Source organism: Colletotrichum lupini, chromosome 5, assembly GCF_023278565.1.
Source record: "Colletotrichum lupini chromosome 5, complete sequence".
Taxonomy (NCBI): domain Eukaryota; kingdom Fungi; phylum Ascomycota; class Sordariomycetes; order Glomerellales; family Glomerellaceae; genus Colletotrichum; species Colletotrichum lupini.
In genome coordinates this window covers 599,287-617,339 of record NC_064678.1, presented here as the reverse complement: position 1 = coordinate 617,339, position 18,053 = coordinate 599,287, and the positions used below count along the sequence as shown (strand labels likewise).

Sequence of the window (18,053 nt, the reverse complement as noted above, 5' to 3'; positions counted from 1 at the left end):
GATATTGATGGTGCCAGCATATCGCAATCATCCAGACTAGAACCAATGCTTGCTCAGATGAAAGTCAAATTGCGATAGGTAACTATTCTTGCATCAACAGTTCTCGAAAGACATGAGACAAGCTAGCCTATGGGAGGAACCCCTTTTCCGTAAGATCCGTATCTGATCCTTGTCCTTGCTTCACATTAGCCACCAAAGTTGCATCGTCCAATGACCACGGCAGAGATCTGAAGCACAAGCGAGGACGGACTGACATGACGTGCACCTCTCGCAGCGAGATGGCGCAGACGGAGCTAGTCAACTCATCAAGCTGGGCATTTTCACTTGGCAGCTGAGCATCGTCCACTCATCTTTTGTCACGTAACAGGGATAGTAATCGCACCTCACAAAGTGCCCGTCACGTGCTGAATCACGTGTCTATCTCAGATATCGTATATATAGACCTTTTCCTTTTATCTATTTCTACTTTAATAATTAAGCTACTTTTACTATACTCCGTATACCTATTATTACGTACTATAACTCGTAATAATTATAAGCCTAGCTCTTAATTAAGACCTTATATTATAATAATATACTTATTAATACGATTCTTATAATCTTTTCAAAATAACTAACTTATTTATACCTATTTTAACCTAAGCTAAACTAACTAGTTATAATAGTTAAATTAAATAGTTTAACGTACTTCGTATTATAAATAAGGGCGTCGGGGTTTAGAAATACGTCGACCTAAACGCTCTAAATTTTAATATATTCTTCGACCCCTCTATAATACTTACTTTGCCCTTAGAATTCGGACGATTAGTTATAACTTATAATAAAAAAGAACTATAAGCTTATTAGGCCCGTTATAAAGTATTTAAGAACGACTAAAGAAACTAAGAAATCCTTTATTAATAGCTTTTAAATATAACTCTTAGTACGAACCTTTTAACTTTTTTAAATACGAGTAATTTATAAAACTAAGCTAGGTTTTTTTTTATAAAGCTAACTATATTACTTATTTTATATAAATAAATTTATTCTTATACTATACTTATAAAAAGGATTTATATATTTAAGAGTATTTAAAAATAATAAGAGCTCGATACTAAATATAAATAACTTATAGCTTACGAACGTAATATTATTAATATATATATTAAAGTCCTTACTTAGTAATTAATAAAATTAGTTAACGCTATACTATATAAATACGTATTTTAAAAAGTTACTAAGAACGGCGCTAAGTTTAATATATAGTAAATCGTTAAATATTTAAAATAGGAATTTATGCCCCCCGAACTAGTAATAAAGAATGCGGTTCGAGAGGAATATTAATAAGCCCTTAATAAAACGAGGACCGGAATTAACCCTTAACGCTAGTATAAAAAGTAATAATTTACTTATGTCTAAACTAAAACGTATAATATTTTAGAAATTAATAAAAAGATCGCCGTACTTAACTTCTTAATTATAGTTAAGTCTAGACTTAACCCTATATAAAATTAATATATATATAAGACCTTTAGTAAATTAATAGCCTTCGGAACGCAAACGAGGACCCTCGAGGAGATTACGTATATATTTAGCTTAGTAACTTAAGACGTATATACTAAATAACCTTTAAGTTAAAGAGGGGCTTATTTTATTTTTACTAAACGCTCTAACTTAGTTAATAATATAAATAATAAGAGTAATATTATATACCCTTATAATTACGTATACTTATAACGCCTTATAGCGTATTAAAAATTAGAATAAGTATTTATAGGCCGAAACGCTAATAAGTTATTAATACGAATACTAAAGAGCTATATAAAGGAAGTCCTTATTACTATTAAATTAAGTAAGTAGAAATTACTTTATAATAAGCTTAAAAAAGCTAGTTAGTTAAGGAACGATAGAACCCCTAAAAAACCTAGGTTTTTAAAAAGATCTTCTAACTAACTTATAATAAGCTTATTAATAAACTAGGACGAGGGCTACGTAGTTACTATATTTATAAAAAGTTAAGACTTAGAAATAAACGTAATTTTTAATACCCCTATAAGTAGTACTTACCCCCTTTTTTAAAGTATAATAATAAATAGCTATAAAATAATATATTTAGTTAATAATAAGAGCTTATTTAAACTTAAGAGTTACGTATTATTAAGTAATAAAAACTACGTTAAATTAAGAATTATTATACTACTTATTATTATACGCGGTACTCGTATTATAAAGGGCGTCTTAGACGGACCTAAAAAAAAGGGAACTTACGATTTAAAGCTCTAAAACGTCGCTTATATTAAGGGATTTTATATTAATTTAGTTTTAAAAATCTTACTAAATAAAAGCGCACTTTAATACTATAGTTTAGATTATACTTTATAATAAGGAACGCTTTATAAAAGTATTATTAAAAAGTAGCTTATTTAAAAAAAAAATTTAGTCTTTTTTAAATATAAGCTCCTCTAATTCTATCCTTCTTTTATAAACTTTAAGCGTATTTTATAGAGCTTAGTTAGTATTATACTACTAGTTAGCTATAGAAAATTCCGTTACTTATATTAACGTACTTATAAGAGGTCTAATAGTGCGCTCCTCTAGTACTTTAAAATAGGTTATCTCGGACCTAATACTTTTTATTAATTATTATATAAAACTCGAGGTATACGTATTAAACCTTTATTATAAGTTAAGTATAAAGTATATATATTATTTAAAGCTAAGATAGTAGTTTTAAAAAGACTACCCTTAAGAAGAGCCTTACGGCTATAGTATTATATATACTAAGATCTTTTCTATTTCGAACTATTTCTTAATAAACGATAATATATACTTATAGTTTTTAACGAATATAATAAGTAGCTTAGGGGGTTCTTTTTAAAAATAAAAATAGAGGAGGAAGTATTTTTCGTATTATAGAGCCTTGAGGTAGCGATTTATTATTAAAAAGGGACTTTAATTTACTTTTTTAAAAATAATAATAAGACCGCTCTCTTAACTATAAACGTTAAATACGTATATAAAACGTAGTATAATAAGCTAAGAATCGGAATAGAACTTCTATTTTTATATATAAAAGAACCCGTAAGTAATACTAAAAAAGCAGGTTAACTCGTAATTATTAAAGCTTATAAAATATACTTTTTTATAAACCTCCTTACGAATTTATAAAACAAAATAGTACTAGCGGTAATTTTTATTTATAATATTACCCTATAGGAGGCTAATAAAGGAGATTCGCTTATTATAATAAAAATTAATTAATAAAAGCGGTATTAACGTTAGTAATAAATAGGTTACTAAGTACGGGATTCTAAACCGGTTACTCCGTATTTTAGTAACCTCTATATATATAGTTATTAAGTATATCCTCTTTATAGGGATCGTAAGAGGGGCATATATTAAAAGGAGTTTAAAGTACTTCCCCGCGGGTATATAGGATATTTAATTAGATATATATTAGAAACGTATAACTTATATAAGGTCTAGGTACCCGCGCTCGAGTAAGTATTTATTATAAAGAATATTAAGTTTAATAAAAGAGTTTTTTATAATCCCGTATATAAAGAATAAGCTATCGTAGGTAAGTAAGTAAATTTAGTAATTTAAGAAATATAAGAACTTTTTAATACTAATAATAAGTTAGTTTAAGTACTCGGGGAAGTAAATTTAGACTTTGGAAATACTAGTATTTAAAATAACTTTATAATTAAGGATAGTATTATTATTAAATTTTTAACTATTTAGGACGCTAAGTAACCGATAGACGTACTCTAGGGTATAATAAATAAGGCTAAAGAGGCTAATATAATCTTATTATTATTATTAACCCCTAAGATAACCCCCTTATACGAGCTCGGGGGTAGGGGTAAGGAAGGGGATATAATAACTAGGTTATAAACGGCTCTATATAGTCTATAATCCTCTTTATAAGTACTTATATATATTATAAAAGTTCTTAAGCCTTTAATTTTTAATAACTCTCAGTAAAACGCTAGAGCACGCGGTAAACGAGGTACTAATTATAAAATAATAATTCTTAATACTAAAGTTAACGTTAATAAAGAACCCTTATAATAAACTTCTATTATTATATAAGAATAGAGCTTATAAGAACTACCTTATTAAGTATTAAGTAAAGCTTTATTAGGTTTTAAACGTTTAAACTAGGCCCGTAAACTTCTATAACGTTTTAATAATAGTATTTTCGTAACGCTTTTATATTTAAATATAGGAAATAGCGATTATTATAACTATCTCTAGGACTACTTTTTCTTTATTTTTATATTTAATTAGTAAAAAGCTATAAAAGAAAGTAGTATAGGATATATAATATTTTATTAAGTAGTAAAAGGAGTAGTTTATAAGACCTACTTAGAGCGCTCTAGAGGAGTTTAAAAACTACGACTTATTGAAGTTAATTTCTAAAGCTTATTAAAAAAGTTTAGTAATATTAAATATTTTTTATTATAATTATAAAAGTTATTTAGGGATACTATAGATATAAAAATAAAAAAGCTAAAGGATATTAATATATAAGAAGAGGTCGACCGTGATCCTAAATAAGGGATCCTACTTTTATTAAAGTAAGTATATACTTATAAGTACGACGTTAATAACGAGGTTAGCGAGGTAAAAGTACGTATATATATAAGGGGGGATATATAACTACTTAACCCTTTATAAAATACGTACGCTTCGACGCTCGCCGCAAAGGCCTTTAGGCTTATAATAGTAATAGCTACCTAATTCGACCTTAAGGCAGACTAGTATAATATTATTAATATATTCCTTAACGCGCCTCTTAAGAATAAAAAGCTAGTAATTATTAAACTCCTAAAGAGATATAAAGTTATTAATAAAATAAGTAAACTTTAACGCGCTCTATATAGCCTCTAAGACTTACTAATTCTCTAGTTCTAAACTTTTATTTTTATACTCCGTAGTATAAATATAATATATAGCTACGAAAAGATTTATATTTATTAAACTATAAATAAAAAGGTAATATTAATATTCTACGTTAAGAATTTTATTATTCTATATTATTAAAACGACTAAAAAGCAGCTTAGGGGATTATTAATAATATAAAAAAATATATTAACTTTAAAAAGAATAGACTAATTAATTACTTTTTTAAAGTACGGATTTTATAAAACCGTATTACTTATAAGGTTTACCTTATTTACGACGTATATATTAAGCGAGTTACTAAGCGCTTTAACCTTATAAATTTACTATATTTAGCTGCCCCTTTTCTTTAAGATAAGTTTAAACTAAACGAGGGGTAGGTAATAAAAGAGGAAATAAAGAGCTACTAAAAAAAGGTCGGGAATATGCTTTATATAGCTATTATAATTAAACTAAACGTCGCCTTTACTTACTTATAATTATTACGGTTCTTAGCTAACCTAAGCGCAACCTATATTAAAGTAATTAACTACTATATTTAATATTTTTATATAATAAGATATCTTATACTCTACTATAGTAATATACTAAGTATATAATTATTACTTTTAACTAGAGATACTAGCTTTATAAATAACGAGGTAATACGACGATTATTTTAAAAATATATAATATTCTTTTTTAATAACCTAATTTAATAAAAATTAGTATACTAAGTAACGGTTACGACGTTAATTATTAAAGCTAAGCTTTTTTATTTTAAAGAAACTATAAAAGAGACTATAGCTCTAAAGCGCCTTTTTAAAAGTATTACCCTTAATTTAGGAGAAGTATAGTTAGTTAACTACGATAATTAATAAATAATTCGACTTATTATAGGGAAAAGAAAAAGAATAGCTACTCGACTTTACTATATTAATATATAAAATATATAACTAAAATAAGAGTATACTAAAAGTAGCTTTAAGGTTACTTATATATTAATAAAAGATATATTAGTAAATAGACTTATTAAAAACCTTTTACGAGCTAAGTTTAAATATTTTTATATACTTCTTAACTTTTATAATGCGTAAGAAGCTATTATAAATAGTTAAAATAGTTAAAAATAATTAATTTAGGCTATGCTTAGAAAAACTTAATACTTAAAAGTAAATAATAAATAGAACTTAGAGTACGGCCTAGAGGCTTAAAATAAATAAAATAAAAACCTCTTATAACCTAAAAGCCTAAACTCCTAAAATAACTTTATTTTATAGGTTATATATATATAAAAATAAGACCTAGGCTTATACTTATTATTTAAACTTTTAGTTTATAAAGTATATAAATACTAAGAGTATAGCGTTATTAAAGAAGAGGGTTAATATACGTACTAAGAAACGTATTTTATATACTTCGAAGTTTATAAAACTAAGAGTAATAGGGGTAACGGGGGGCGTAGGAGCTAAAATAACTATTAAGTTAACGACTTAGGGTATAAAAATAGGCGGCGTAATAAAAAGTTAATTATAAATAATTATAATAAGTATAAGAGAGGACTAGGGGCGTATGTTAAAAAAGTCCTCTATATAGAAGCCGATATAGTTTTTATATATCTTTTAGTTATTATATATTTAGTAAATAATATTACGGAGCTTAGTAATATCTTATTAAAACTATAGTTAGAAATACGCTTCTTAATAATAAAAAAGGATAATATACTTATAAAAAAAGGAGTACTATTTATAATAGCCTTAATAAAAGCCTAGGCTATTAACTATAAAATAACTAATATATTAATATACTTTTTAACTAAATAGCCGTTAAAATAGTATATATACTAGCTATTACTTTTTATAAATTAATAACTACTATTTTTAGTATCGGTATACTAAAGGGCTATTTTAAAATAGGGTAAGTACTAAATCTCCCGTTCCTTAGGAGCCTCTTTTTTAAGCTTTTTAAGGACTAAGTATATATTAAATAGGCCTAAAATAATAAAAAGAACTATATTTACTATAAGAAGTACCTTAGCCTCTCGGCGTTTTTTTTTACTTCTTATTACCTTTTTAAAAAGAACTAACCTTACGTTTTTTAAACTTTAAAAATAATATTAAATATAAACTTTTAAAATAATAAGTATATAATATACCCTTTTTAAAGGACTTATTATTTAAACTAATCTTATTTTTATTTTTAAACTCCGAAGGGGGGATAAGTAAAAGCCTATTAAAGCTCTTATTACTACTATTTATTTTATTATTACCCTTATTATAACTATTAAAGAGAGCCTCGAACTTAATAAAGTCCTTATTATTTTAATTAGTAACCTTAATATCCTCTTAATTAAAGAAAGAGAGCTTAGTAGCCGGGCTTTAATAAGTAGGTAAGAGGTTATAAGAGGGGGTAATAATTTAAAAAGGCTTATTAATATTATTATTTATTTAAACTTTTAGTAAATTATATAACGTATATATAAGAGGTATTATAAAAATTACGTAAAACTTATTATTATTTTTAAATATATTAAGTATTTATGTTTAAAATAAAATTAATAAATAATTTAATAATATAAGCGCGCGCGCGTAGTAAACGGGGGTACTCATAATAACTATAAGAGGTTAAAAAGAGAAAAAAAAATAATAGCTAAGCGATACTATAAGAATTCAGATATACATAAAGTAGCTAAGTAACCTTACCCTTAGTAATTTATATACTAAAAGTAATAAAATACGCACTATTCCGGGTTAGGATTCTATTTATTTTAAATAAAGGAATATATTTATAATAAACGTAGTTTAAAAGACGCGTATCCCTTATACTTAATTTTTCTTTATTTATATTTAACTAAATTAGGCCTTTATAAGGGTATTTAAAGATTCTATTTTAGGTATAATAGCTCCTTAGTAATAGTAATTAGGGGGTATGTTACGTAATAAGGATAATAATCGTATTTTATAAAGTGCCCGTTATGTACTAAATCACGTGTCTATCTTAGATATTATATATATAGACCTTTTCCTTTTATCTATTTTTATTTTAATAGTTAAGCCACTTTTACTACACTCCGTATGCCCATTGCTGCGTGCTATAACTCGTGACATCTTTCGCATTGTCTTCGTCGATCTGGAAAGCCTCAGCCGTCTCGCGTCATTCTGTGAACTTTGAGAGCCCCCCCTATGCAGTGACCCCCTCCGTCGATGCTGTGTCAACTTATGCCTCGTTAGGACGAAGCCGGGCTATTTTCGGGGTATGAGCTGGAACGTTGCTAATGATGGCATATACGCAGCCGCTCCTGTTCATGAGAAAACATGCGCCCTTCTAGTATTGTTAATTTTGGCCAGATATAAAGAGGATGGATATTGCCGTCCTCTCCGAAGCTACAGACTCCGGCTCACTGATGTCTACACAAACAGGCTTGCACCGCAAAGAAACCTAGTTATTTCCGCAGACATATTCATCATTATGCTCAACCTTGGGAGAAAGGCCCTGATTGGGATCCTCCTTGTAGAGTCCTTTGGCTCAGCTATTGCTCTGCCTCCTCGACCTCTGACGGCCAGGTCACATGAAGTCTTCGCTCAGGGCCATCACGTCAAGCAGAGGGACAATTTGTCTCCTTATGCTGGACTCTTCGTTCGGGATGATGATGATGATGATCGTGAGTCGCAACAACACTACCAGGACTTGGTCATGATCTCACTGCTGACTGGTACCAAAGCACCAAAGCCACCGAATGGTCCGCCCCGGCCTGATAATAATCCGGCACCACCGCGTCCTCCTCAAAGAGATGAGGATGATGACGATGGTATGTGAACTTTACAAGACAGTTATTCGTATGAACAGAATGATGCTAAGTTTCGTAGATGCCCCCGGTCAGACGGATATGGATGACTAGGCTCTTTCGTCGAAGTCGGTCATTGTTTGGACCAGGTTTTTGCAGGCCTTTCGCTTTTTTGAACCTTTGGAGGCCAGGTTTAGGGAAGAAACAAACTGAACAGTGCTGCCATATCACTTTCTTTTATAGCGATACTGGGCTGAGTACTTTGTTTTGATCGGAAGGAGTAACCGTTGTCTGTTACGGTATCAAGGCAGGCGGTGGGATCGTGCAAAGCTGTACTTTAGCAACAATTCATATTCGATCTACTTTCCTCCAAATCTGTGTGCTTGATATTAGACAGAGGAAACGGAGTAAGTCGTCAACGGAGATTTGAAACAATGGCTCTACGACCTAGAGTATACTTTTCTTCAGCGTGCAACACTCTATGATAGGTGACATCACGACTGAAGATCGAAGCTTTGCAGATCATGTTCAATTTAACATACATGTAACTTCGAGTTGTTCACCTTCCGTTGTATTGGTGCCATGCTTCTATCCGTTGTATTCTCCTCCAGAAGCCTGCGAGATTTCGTCGTATTCAACATTTGGGTGCAAATTCGTTGAGAATGTGTTAAGGTCTATGCCGCAATTCACACAGGATCAAAACAAGTCATGAAGCTCTTGGTAAGACAAAGTTGTGTATGGATAACAGCCTTTTCCTGCTGTGTATAAGCCTACAAAAGCTAAAAGATTGACTCACGAGATCATGAGTCCGGTATCAATGCTGATTACCATTGACAATGATATTATGTTACTTAAGAACGCATGCAGAAGGAATAAGACAGAGTGGTAAAACACATTTACGGTGCGCACAAACTCTCGGAGCACGGCACCAAAGGCCTTCGCCTCACCTCAATCGGCATTTCATCTGAATCCATTATCAATCACTAAGAGCCTCATGATCAAGCTTCAGCTGTCTCTCATCTTACCGAGTTACACCCGTCCCCGTGTCATGTCGTATTCTATAGTGAGGCCAGGCGCGGGAACTTGTTGGAGAGACCTCAGGGGCTATGTCACCGTCAAATAAAAGACGCGGGAGCTATGCGGGGTCCCTAGCAGTGAAACAACCCCAACTCTTCAACCCGATGCTGCCATCAATACGAGCGTAGTATTGGGCGGGGATTACTCACGGCAGATTATTTTTGGCTCCAAAACAAGCTTTCCGTGGTCCGCCTCACGCCCCGGAAGCCGGTAGAGCTGGGTTTTGAAACAATCGTCCAGGGCCCAATGCTGTTTTTCGCTGTAAGCAAACGACAAGATGATGCTCACCAGGGGCTTTAAGGAGGCCAAGTAATCGATGTCTCGCCAAGTCAAAATTGCATGCTCTCTACTTTGATTTGTTCTAGGTCGACTTCATGTGCAGCAGGCCTGTGACATGTACGTTGCGAACCGATAGAGGCGCGATTGATCAAGGAGACGCCGACAAACATCGATCAAAAGAAGTCAACAGTGGAAACACTCCGAAAAAAACTGTATGTTTGGGTCTTAGTGACTAATTGTCATAATGTCCTCACTCAGAGTCGAGGTTCGTGCGATCTCAAGTTCCCTCAACCCAAAATCGACCAGGTTGGATCCTATCAAGAGGTCTCCACTCACGAGAACAATACAGTTACTTAGAAGAAGGATGAGAGACGATACCGTAAGCAAGGAAGCTCTTCAAGCGAGGCAAGACAGCGAAAATGAGAATGAGCCAGATGAGAAGGATGACGATTGCGATGATGACGACGATGAGAAAAAATGCACGAGAACAAGAAATGGGCAGCATAGCACAGCGACAGCGACCCAGACACAAGCACAACCATCGGCAACTACTACGAGTCTACCAAGTAGTGCGCCCGCTCCTCCTTCATCGACAACAAATGTTCCATCTTCTTCCCCTCTCCCATTACCACCACTGCCACCGCAGCCATCAACCCTGGTAACATCGACGTTGAGCGTTGTTCTATCTTCAACCACAATTCCTCCAGTGACAGATGCCTCGACATCTAGTACACCTCTTGCGGCAGAGACATCGACGCTATCATCCAGCGTAATTCCACTGCCATCAAGTTCATCACCGACAACTAGTTCATCAGTGGCAGGTGCCCCGGTAACAACCGCGTCACCACCGCCTACACAAGCTAGTACCAGCTCGAACAACGCCGGTAGGACAACTGGAATCGTCTTTCTGATTCTCGGTGAGTTAAGACCTGAGATATCTGTAAGGCTAGCAGAAATAAAAGCAGTGACTGATGCGCCGATGACTTGTAGCCTTTTTCGGTCTGTTTGCAGGCTTCTTTCTTTTCAGGAGGTGGAGGAGTCGCCGTCAAGCCCGTAGAAATGAAAAAACGAAATCCATCATGGGAGAACCACCAGCTCCCCCTCGCCCGGACAGACCTGATAGATTTGAAGGCCCTGGTCTTCCCCCGCTGACCTCTAATCCCCCCATGGTGTCACTTCCGCCTCCGCCTCCGATCCAGCGATCCCTTGGTCAGCCACCTCCCAGATCATCAGGTCTCCGCGACTCGTCGACATCTAGCAGATATGCCATAGGAACGGGTCCAAGTTCACAAACGCAACAATCACTAGATCAGAGCGCCTCCGTCATAACCGATGCCGTACCCGCACCGCGAGAGGAGAAGCCGCAAGCGACTTATGCGATCCCTGCATTCTTCCAATCCGCAATAGAACGAAGACAGAGAAATGCAGCAATGGCGCAGGCACGGGTAGAGAGCTGGCCTCCCCCTCCGTATATCGGGAGAAAGGAACCGAGGACAACTTCCTTGCGAGGGATGATGTCAAGGTTTTCTAGACCATCGAATGCGCCCACACTGTCACCAATGTCGTCTACGGAGCAGCAAACATTCTCAACTGTCTCCCAGGAATCCTTGATCATTCCTTGGCGAAGCTCCACCAGCTCAAGTAACTCTAGCTTGTCAAGCGGCTGGGGTGACGGGCCTCCAATACCTACGCCTGTTTTGGTTGCGGAGAAACCCTTGATCGGTCGCAAAATTTACATGACCGCGGTGAATCGGGGCAGTGAAGTGGCGCCTATTCAGGAGATGCCGAGACAAGTCGTATGATAGAGCATCTGGAATCACGGTTACTTGAACTTGGAATTTGTGGTCTACTTTCTACATTTCTTCAAATGCACAAGTCAATGTACCGTGTTGATACGCGCGAAGGTCTTTTTTTAACAGACCACTCCAGGTCCCAAAAGTCAATGCACCAGAAGAGTCCGTGTTAGACTTGTGCAGGGAGTAGCTCGAGGTGAACTCCGGCAAAGGCATTCTCAGCGACACAATGAAGCACACATGAGCACGGCTTCACATAAAGCCTACGTCCAGGAGACTTATCTCTTGAGTTTCCTATGTATATTAATAGCTCTTTTAATGTCACCGGGATCAAAGGAAGGCCTGAAGTTCTCATCCATTTGCAGATACCTACTGTAGTTGACAGACGCTGATGGGGCGACAGCCGATGGGGGGGTCCTGGCCAGGATGATTCATAGTTGCTCACTTGCTCTCATCTTGTACACCCAACCCAAATTTCCCCAATAGCCCCTCGTCAAGTCGGGTTGACAGATACTGACACATGGATGGTGCCGGATGATTCATTCTGACTAAATTTATATGTATGGGAAATAGTGACAGAGCGTTCCAGCCAAGTTGTAGATGCCCTTGAACAGTCGTTCATCCACAAATACATTTTGCAGTATATATTCAATCGATTGCTAAAGGAAAGCTTGAGTCCCGTGTCCTCTATATGTTTGTAACGCCGACTACTGCCTTCTACATTCGTAAATATGGCACCCGTAGTCAAGTAAGGAACCCCGATCAAGATCGATATTTCCACTGCTGGATGGCAAAGGACCACAACAGCACCTGCAACACCTGCAACACCGGCATCAACCCCATCGAGGCAAGTTTTCAAAATTTTGTACTCCCTACTTTCAACTTTCTACTTTCATGAGTGAAAAACTGTTTTGCCGAACGGACTGCCTCGCCGTGTGCGTGGCTATGAAGACCGGATTGAATCGACATCGCCTGAGTTTTGTAGACTTTCTTCAATATTTTGGTCCAGCTTTACTTGACGGCTCGCTGACATTAAATGCCATTTTTGGTGATCAGGTGGAAATTATTTCTTTGTACCGATATATATATTTATGGTAAAGTATAACGATTTCAATCAAGAAGAGCCATCTCTCTTCTTGACGAGGTCTGTCTCAAAGTCGAGTCCGGCCTCCGTTCTCACCACCCCATACAATGAAGAAGAATCGAATGCCCGCCCTTGAGTATCTGAAATCTTCTTCGCTTCCTTCAGATGCCCAGCAGCAATATCAGCGATATGAAGACGTACACCGGCCTCCTCCGCACAGCTCAGACCATGCCCGACATCCTTCATCGCCAGGGACAAGTCAGACCACGGCCTCTCATCACGAGGCGGTAAGTAAGCACCAGTCGTCAGGCGTTTTGACATGCCCTGAGCCAAGGGTCCAAACTGCTGTCCGAGAAGATCCTCCATTGCATCGCTACCGAGCCCGGACTTCTCCGCAAAGACCTGGGCCTCTGCGACCAGCTCCATCATCCCCGCGGTCACGAAGTTTCTGCGGCAGGTTAGCACGATTGCATCATATCTGATGGCATTGTTCGACGTCTTCTACTCACCCAGCCGTCTTCATGATGCTGGCTTTCTGCACGTCTTCCCCTAGACAGATGATGCCTCTGCCCATGACGCCGACGATGAACGGCTTGATCTTCTCCACGGCATCATCGGGTCCAGCGATGATCCAGAGCAGCTTACCCTGCGCAGCGACTGGGCTTGCCCCAAACACCGGCGCAGCAATGAATTGGGCTCCCCTTGCTGCCAATCTGTCTTTCGCCTTTGCAGACGACAGGGGGTGGACCGTTGAGGTGTCGACAATAATCTTACCTGATAGATCAGCTGTGGCTGCGTCGTTTAGGATTGCGTCCAACGTCGCCTCGAGTGCTTTGTCGTCGCTGAGTGAGATGAACACAATGTCCGTGTTTTTGACAAGGTCAATGATGTTCGGTTGCGGCGCGCCTCCGGCTTTCTCTAAGGGAGCGCCTCGAGACATTGTCCGATTGTGAAATTGGAGGCTTCCGGCAAAGTGCGTTTTGAGATGATTTTGCAAATTTGTAGCCATGCCGAGACCCATTGATCCGAGACCTTGTCGACTCGTCAGCATGCGCACGAAGTTTAGAGACAGGAACAAGTAGGTGCACCCACCTATCCATCCCAGCCGGGGGTGTAACGCTGAAGTTACGATTGAAGCTGCGCTCATTTTGTTGGTCGGCCAGATAATTTAGGGGTGACTGAAGTTCGACTGTCAACACGATGTGATTCTGACAATTGACTACTTGATGGATAGCCAATGGGTCGCAGTGATAGTTTCCAATTGTATGGCACATAAGTTCTCTAGAATTACTTGCCAAGAGTGAGTCAATCGTTGAGGTAAGCCGGACATCTGCAGATGGGCGATCCCCGCACCTCGTCCGTCGGCGTTCTCTCCCGAAGCCCTACTCCGCTTTCGGCGTTACGGTAAGCCAAAAGAGCACTATTACATGTTAAGGCTAAGTACAAGCCTTTAGTCATTTGATGCGGACTCAACCTAGAAAATGAAGTCATTGGGTTAAGAAGAGCTTCTCAGACGGTTTTAAAAATTCCAAGTCTTTAGGAGTTTGTTGTCAGGCCTCGCCGGTCAGGCCTCGTCGGTTAAGGGATAGCTTAGGGGGGCATAAAGAGGGGGACTAAGTAATAAAGGAGCAGCTCAGGCATATATAGAGCGCTAGTAATATACCTCGAGGGAAGGGTAGATTTTAGTAATTCCTCTTTTAGACCCTAATAGCAGTTAGCCTCTATAAGCTTCTTCCCTATGTCATATACTTATTAATAGTCTAAAATCTCTACTTATAAAGGAGACTAGGCCGGAAGCTTAAAATGCTAATAAGAACGAGACGTAGCGAGAGAGCGTAGTTAGCGCTACGATAATAAAAAAAAGACGACTCTTTTTTATTAGACCCCCTAGAATTACCTCCTCCTTAGTAAATAATATAAGAACAAAGCGCAGTAGAACTATTAACGTAGCGGCGATATAAAAAGACCGTATTACTAAGAGTATTAACAAATTTTAAATAAAATAGCGAACCTCTTATTTTTATTTACTAATACCTAAACCGAACGATAAGTAATAGGCTAATAGAACTATAAGAATAAGAACGATAATTAGAAAAAAAAATCCTTATCGTAACGTACGAAAAGCGCTTATATAGAAGACGAGTAGATTTAGAACGCTTATAGAGCTCCTTAAATAGCCCGGCCCCTACGCTAAGGGCTATGCTCTTAATTATAGTAGCCTTAGACGTTAGTTTCGATATAAATAGAAACGTAAACCCCCGGACTAAGGATAGTTCAATAGGTAAAGCCGTACTTAAAGCGCCGCTCGAGCGACGATAAAACGACGAGTTCGTACTACCTAAGCCCCTATTTACTAGCTCCCTCCCGACTTAAGTAAGCGCTATAAGCGGAACGTTTATATTTAGACCGCTATCCCTCTCTAACTTATTATACGTTAGTAAATTAGTACGGGATCTATAAAGCTTCCTCTTTGACTATTACTATTACTTTAACCTATAGGCTTAATAAATAAGAATAAATTACGATAAAGTAGTATATATAGTTAGCTACCTAAGTAGCGGTATAAAAACCTCTTAGATATACTATATTTTCGATTACTAAAGGACCCCCGGTTTTATAATAAACTAGGTTATATAGGAAGAACTAGAGACCTTCTTATAAAATAACCTATCTAATCCTGCTAGCCGAGGAATAGTAGCGAGTATATAACTAAATAGCGCCTCGTAAAGTTAAAAAGAAAAAGTCGACGAGTTTATTAGCCGCATTAATAAGCTCGAGATAGAATTAGAATATATCTTAATAAAGAAATAGAGGATCTCTACGCTAATAAGTAAGCTACGGCCCGAACTATACTTCGTAATAGTATTATAGATAGAACTTCCGCGGACTTATTTATAGCTAGTATTGCTAATAAGACGTATTAAATAATCCTCGCTATTAATAGGGAGCCTACGAACGTCCCCTAGGTAATATTCTAACTTAAACTCGAACGAGCTAGTAAGAAGATACCGGGGCGCTAATAAGTCGAATACGTAAGGAACACGCCGTAACTCGCTTAGTAAGGATACTACGTACTATAATTATAAAAAGACTAGCTATATCGTAAGGGATTACCTACGACCGCAGGAGTAGTATTAATAATACTATAACTATAGTAAAACTAGGCACCTTATTAATAGCTACCTAAGCGTTATATACCGCAAATATAACTAGAAGGGGCATAAGGCCGCTAGCTATTAATTAGACCTCGCCCTAGCCAAGTAGCGCGGACCGGTAACGAGCTTAAATATTATTTTAATAAAAAGAGTAGCTAGCGATTAATAAGGGCGGCGCTTAGATATCCTAATCTATATATACCTAAACTGCGTATAGGAAAAGCTAAGCGCCTTTATTAATTTAAGAATAAAAGGGAACGTAGTTAGTATCGAGCTACTTAATAGTTTTAACGCTAATTTATAAATTTACTTATTGCCGTAGCTAATAAACGTTAAAAGTAAATAGATAGAGACGTTAAGAAGCTACTACTTATGGCTTTGAATTACTAATAACGACTACGTAATAGAGACATAGCTATATCGCTTCGTAATAGCCAATATTACGGTACTTACGCTTATCCTTAGTTTCCCTTAGCTAGAGGATGTCGACCTACTAATTAGTTAGAAATAAAAGAAGTAGTAGTATCTAATCTACGAATGATATATCCGCTTAGACGCCCTAAAAAAGGGGCTACTAAATAACTTAGTTTTAGTAACACTCGCGCATATTATAATTAACCTAGTTATAGATAGCGACGTAGTACTAGCGAGCATAGCCGAGGACTAGAAACTACGTTACTAAGACTTTAATAACTTATTTTTAAAAGAGAAGGCTATTTCGCTACTAAATAAAATACCGCACGACTACCGTATTAAACTAAACGACGCGGCACCTATTCCCTAGGGACCTATTTACCTACTATCGAACTATAAGCTTAAGATCTTACGTAACTATTTAATAAAAGTAGAGGCTAGGGGCTAGATATGCCCCTCTATAAGCCCGGCAAGAGCACTTATCCTCTTTATACTTAAAAAAGGAGGAGAGCTACGACTTTACGTCGACTATAGAGCGATTAATAAAATTATATAGAAAAATAGAACGCCGCTATTACTAATTAGAGGAATATTAGATAGACTATTTAATACCTCTATTTTTACGAAGCTAGACCTTAAGAACGCGTATTACTATATACGTATAGCCGAGGGCGATAAGTAGAAGACGGCTTTTCGTACTAAATACGGGTAGTTTAAGTACTTAGTCATACCTTTCGGGCTAATTAACGCACCCGCGACTTTTTAAGCATATATTAATAACGTTCTAAGCGGCCTAGTTAATACCGTCTATATCGTATACCTAGACGATATCCTAATATATAGTAACGACTACGTAGCGTATAAAGAGTACGTACGTAGCGTACTATAAAGACTATAATAATAGAACCTATATCTAAATAGTAATAAATACGAGTTTTATATATCGCGTATAGGATTCTTAGGGTATATTATATCTAATAAAAGCGTAGAAATAGAACCCGCGCGTACCGAAGCTATAGTAAATTAGCTACTTCCGAGGAGCGTTAAAAATATATAGACGTTCTTTAAATTTACAGGGTTCTACTATAGATTTATTAATAACTATACTAAGATAACAGTACCTCTAATAGACTTACTAAGGAAGGTAAAACCGGGATAATTAAAGCTACTAATACTAGCCATAGAGTCGTTTAAGAAGCTACTAATAGTATTTACTAACGCGCTAATACTACGATATTTCAACCCTACCCTACCCATACGGTTATAAATAGACGCTTCGGCTCGAGCTATTAGTTTAGTAATTACGTAATTATTTAAGGGTAATTAGTACCTAATTATTTATAGGTCGAGGAAATTAATAAATACGGAGAGCCGCTACGGTATAAGAGACGCGGAGCTACTAGCTATCGTAAATATACTAAAGAACTAGTAATACTACCTCGCTTATAGCCGAGATTAGGTCGTAGTATTTATAGATTATTTTAACCTATAGTTCTTAAATATAAAAAAGAGACTAAACGGGAAATAGCTACGCTAGCTAGACGAACTCGTAGCGTTTAATATCGAGATTAAGTTTAAGCTAGGTATAAAGAACCTAGCG

General features: G+C 36.2%; 3 protein-coding genes across 3 annotated transcripts; 2 read left to right on the top strand and 1 right to left on the bottom strand.

Moving 5' to 3' along the window:
- Positions 1 to 8,335: 8,335 nt before the first annotated feature.
- Positions 8,336 to 8,765, top strand: CLUP02_09610 (uncharacterized protein; the record flags this gene model as incomplete). Its single annotated transcript, XM_049288588.1, has 2 exons — positions 8,336 to 8,675; positions 8,734 to 8,765. The coding sequence occupies 2 exons, from the start codon at positions 8,336 to 8,338 to the stop codon at positions 8,763 to 8,765; spliced, it is 372 nt and encodes a 123-aa protein (XP_049145732.1).
- Positions 8,766 to 9,453: 688 nt separating this feature from the next.
- CLUP02_09609 (uncharacterized protein) lies at positions 9,454 to 11,809 on the top strand (the record flags this gene model as incomplete). The annotated part of the gene is made up of 7 exons (XM_049288587.1): positions 9,454 to 9,497; positions 9,573 to 9,765; positions 9,852 to 9,989; positions 10,094 to 10,219; positions 10,266 to 10,313; positions 10,357 to 10,924; positions 10,998 to 11,809. 7 exons carry the CDS (start codon positions 9,454 to 9,456, stop codon positions 11,807 to 11,809), a joined length of 1,929 nt encoding a protein of 642 aa, XP_049145731.1.
- A 1,105-nt stretch (positions 11,810 to 12,914) lies between these two features.
- Positions 12,915 to 14,031, bottom strand: CLUP02_09608 (uncharacterized protein; the record flags this gene model as incomplete). Its single annotated transcript, XM_049288586.1, has 3 exons — positions 12,915 to 13,332; positions 13,394 to 13,916; positions 13,977 to 14,031. 3 exons carry the CDS (start codon positions 14,029 to 14,031, stop codon positions 12,915 to 12,917), a joined length of 996 nt encoding a protein of 331 aa, XP_049145730.1.
- Positions 14,032 to 18,053: the final 4,022 nt, after the last annotated feature.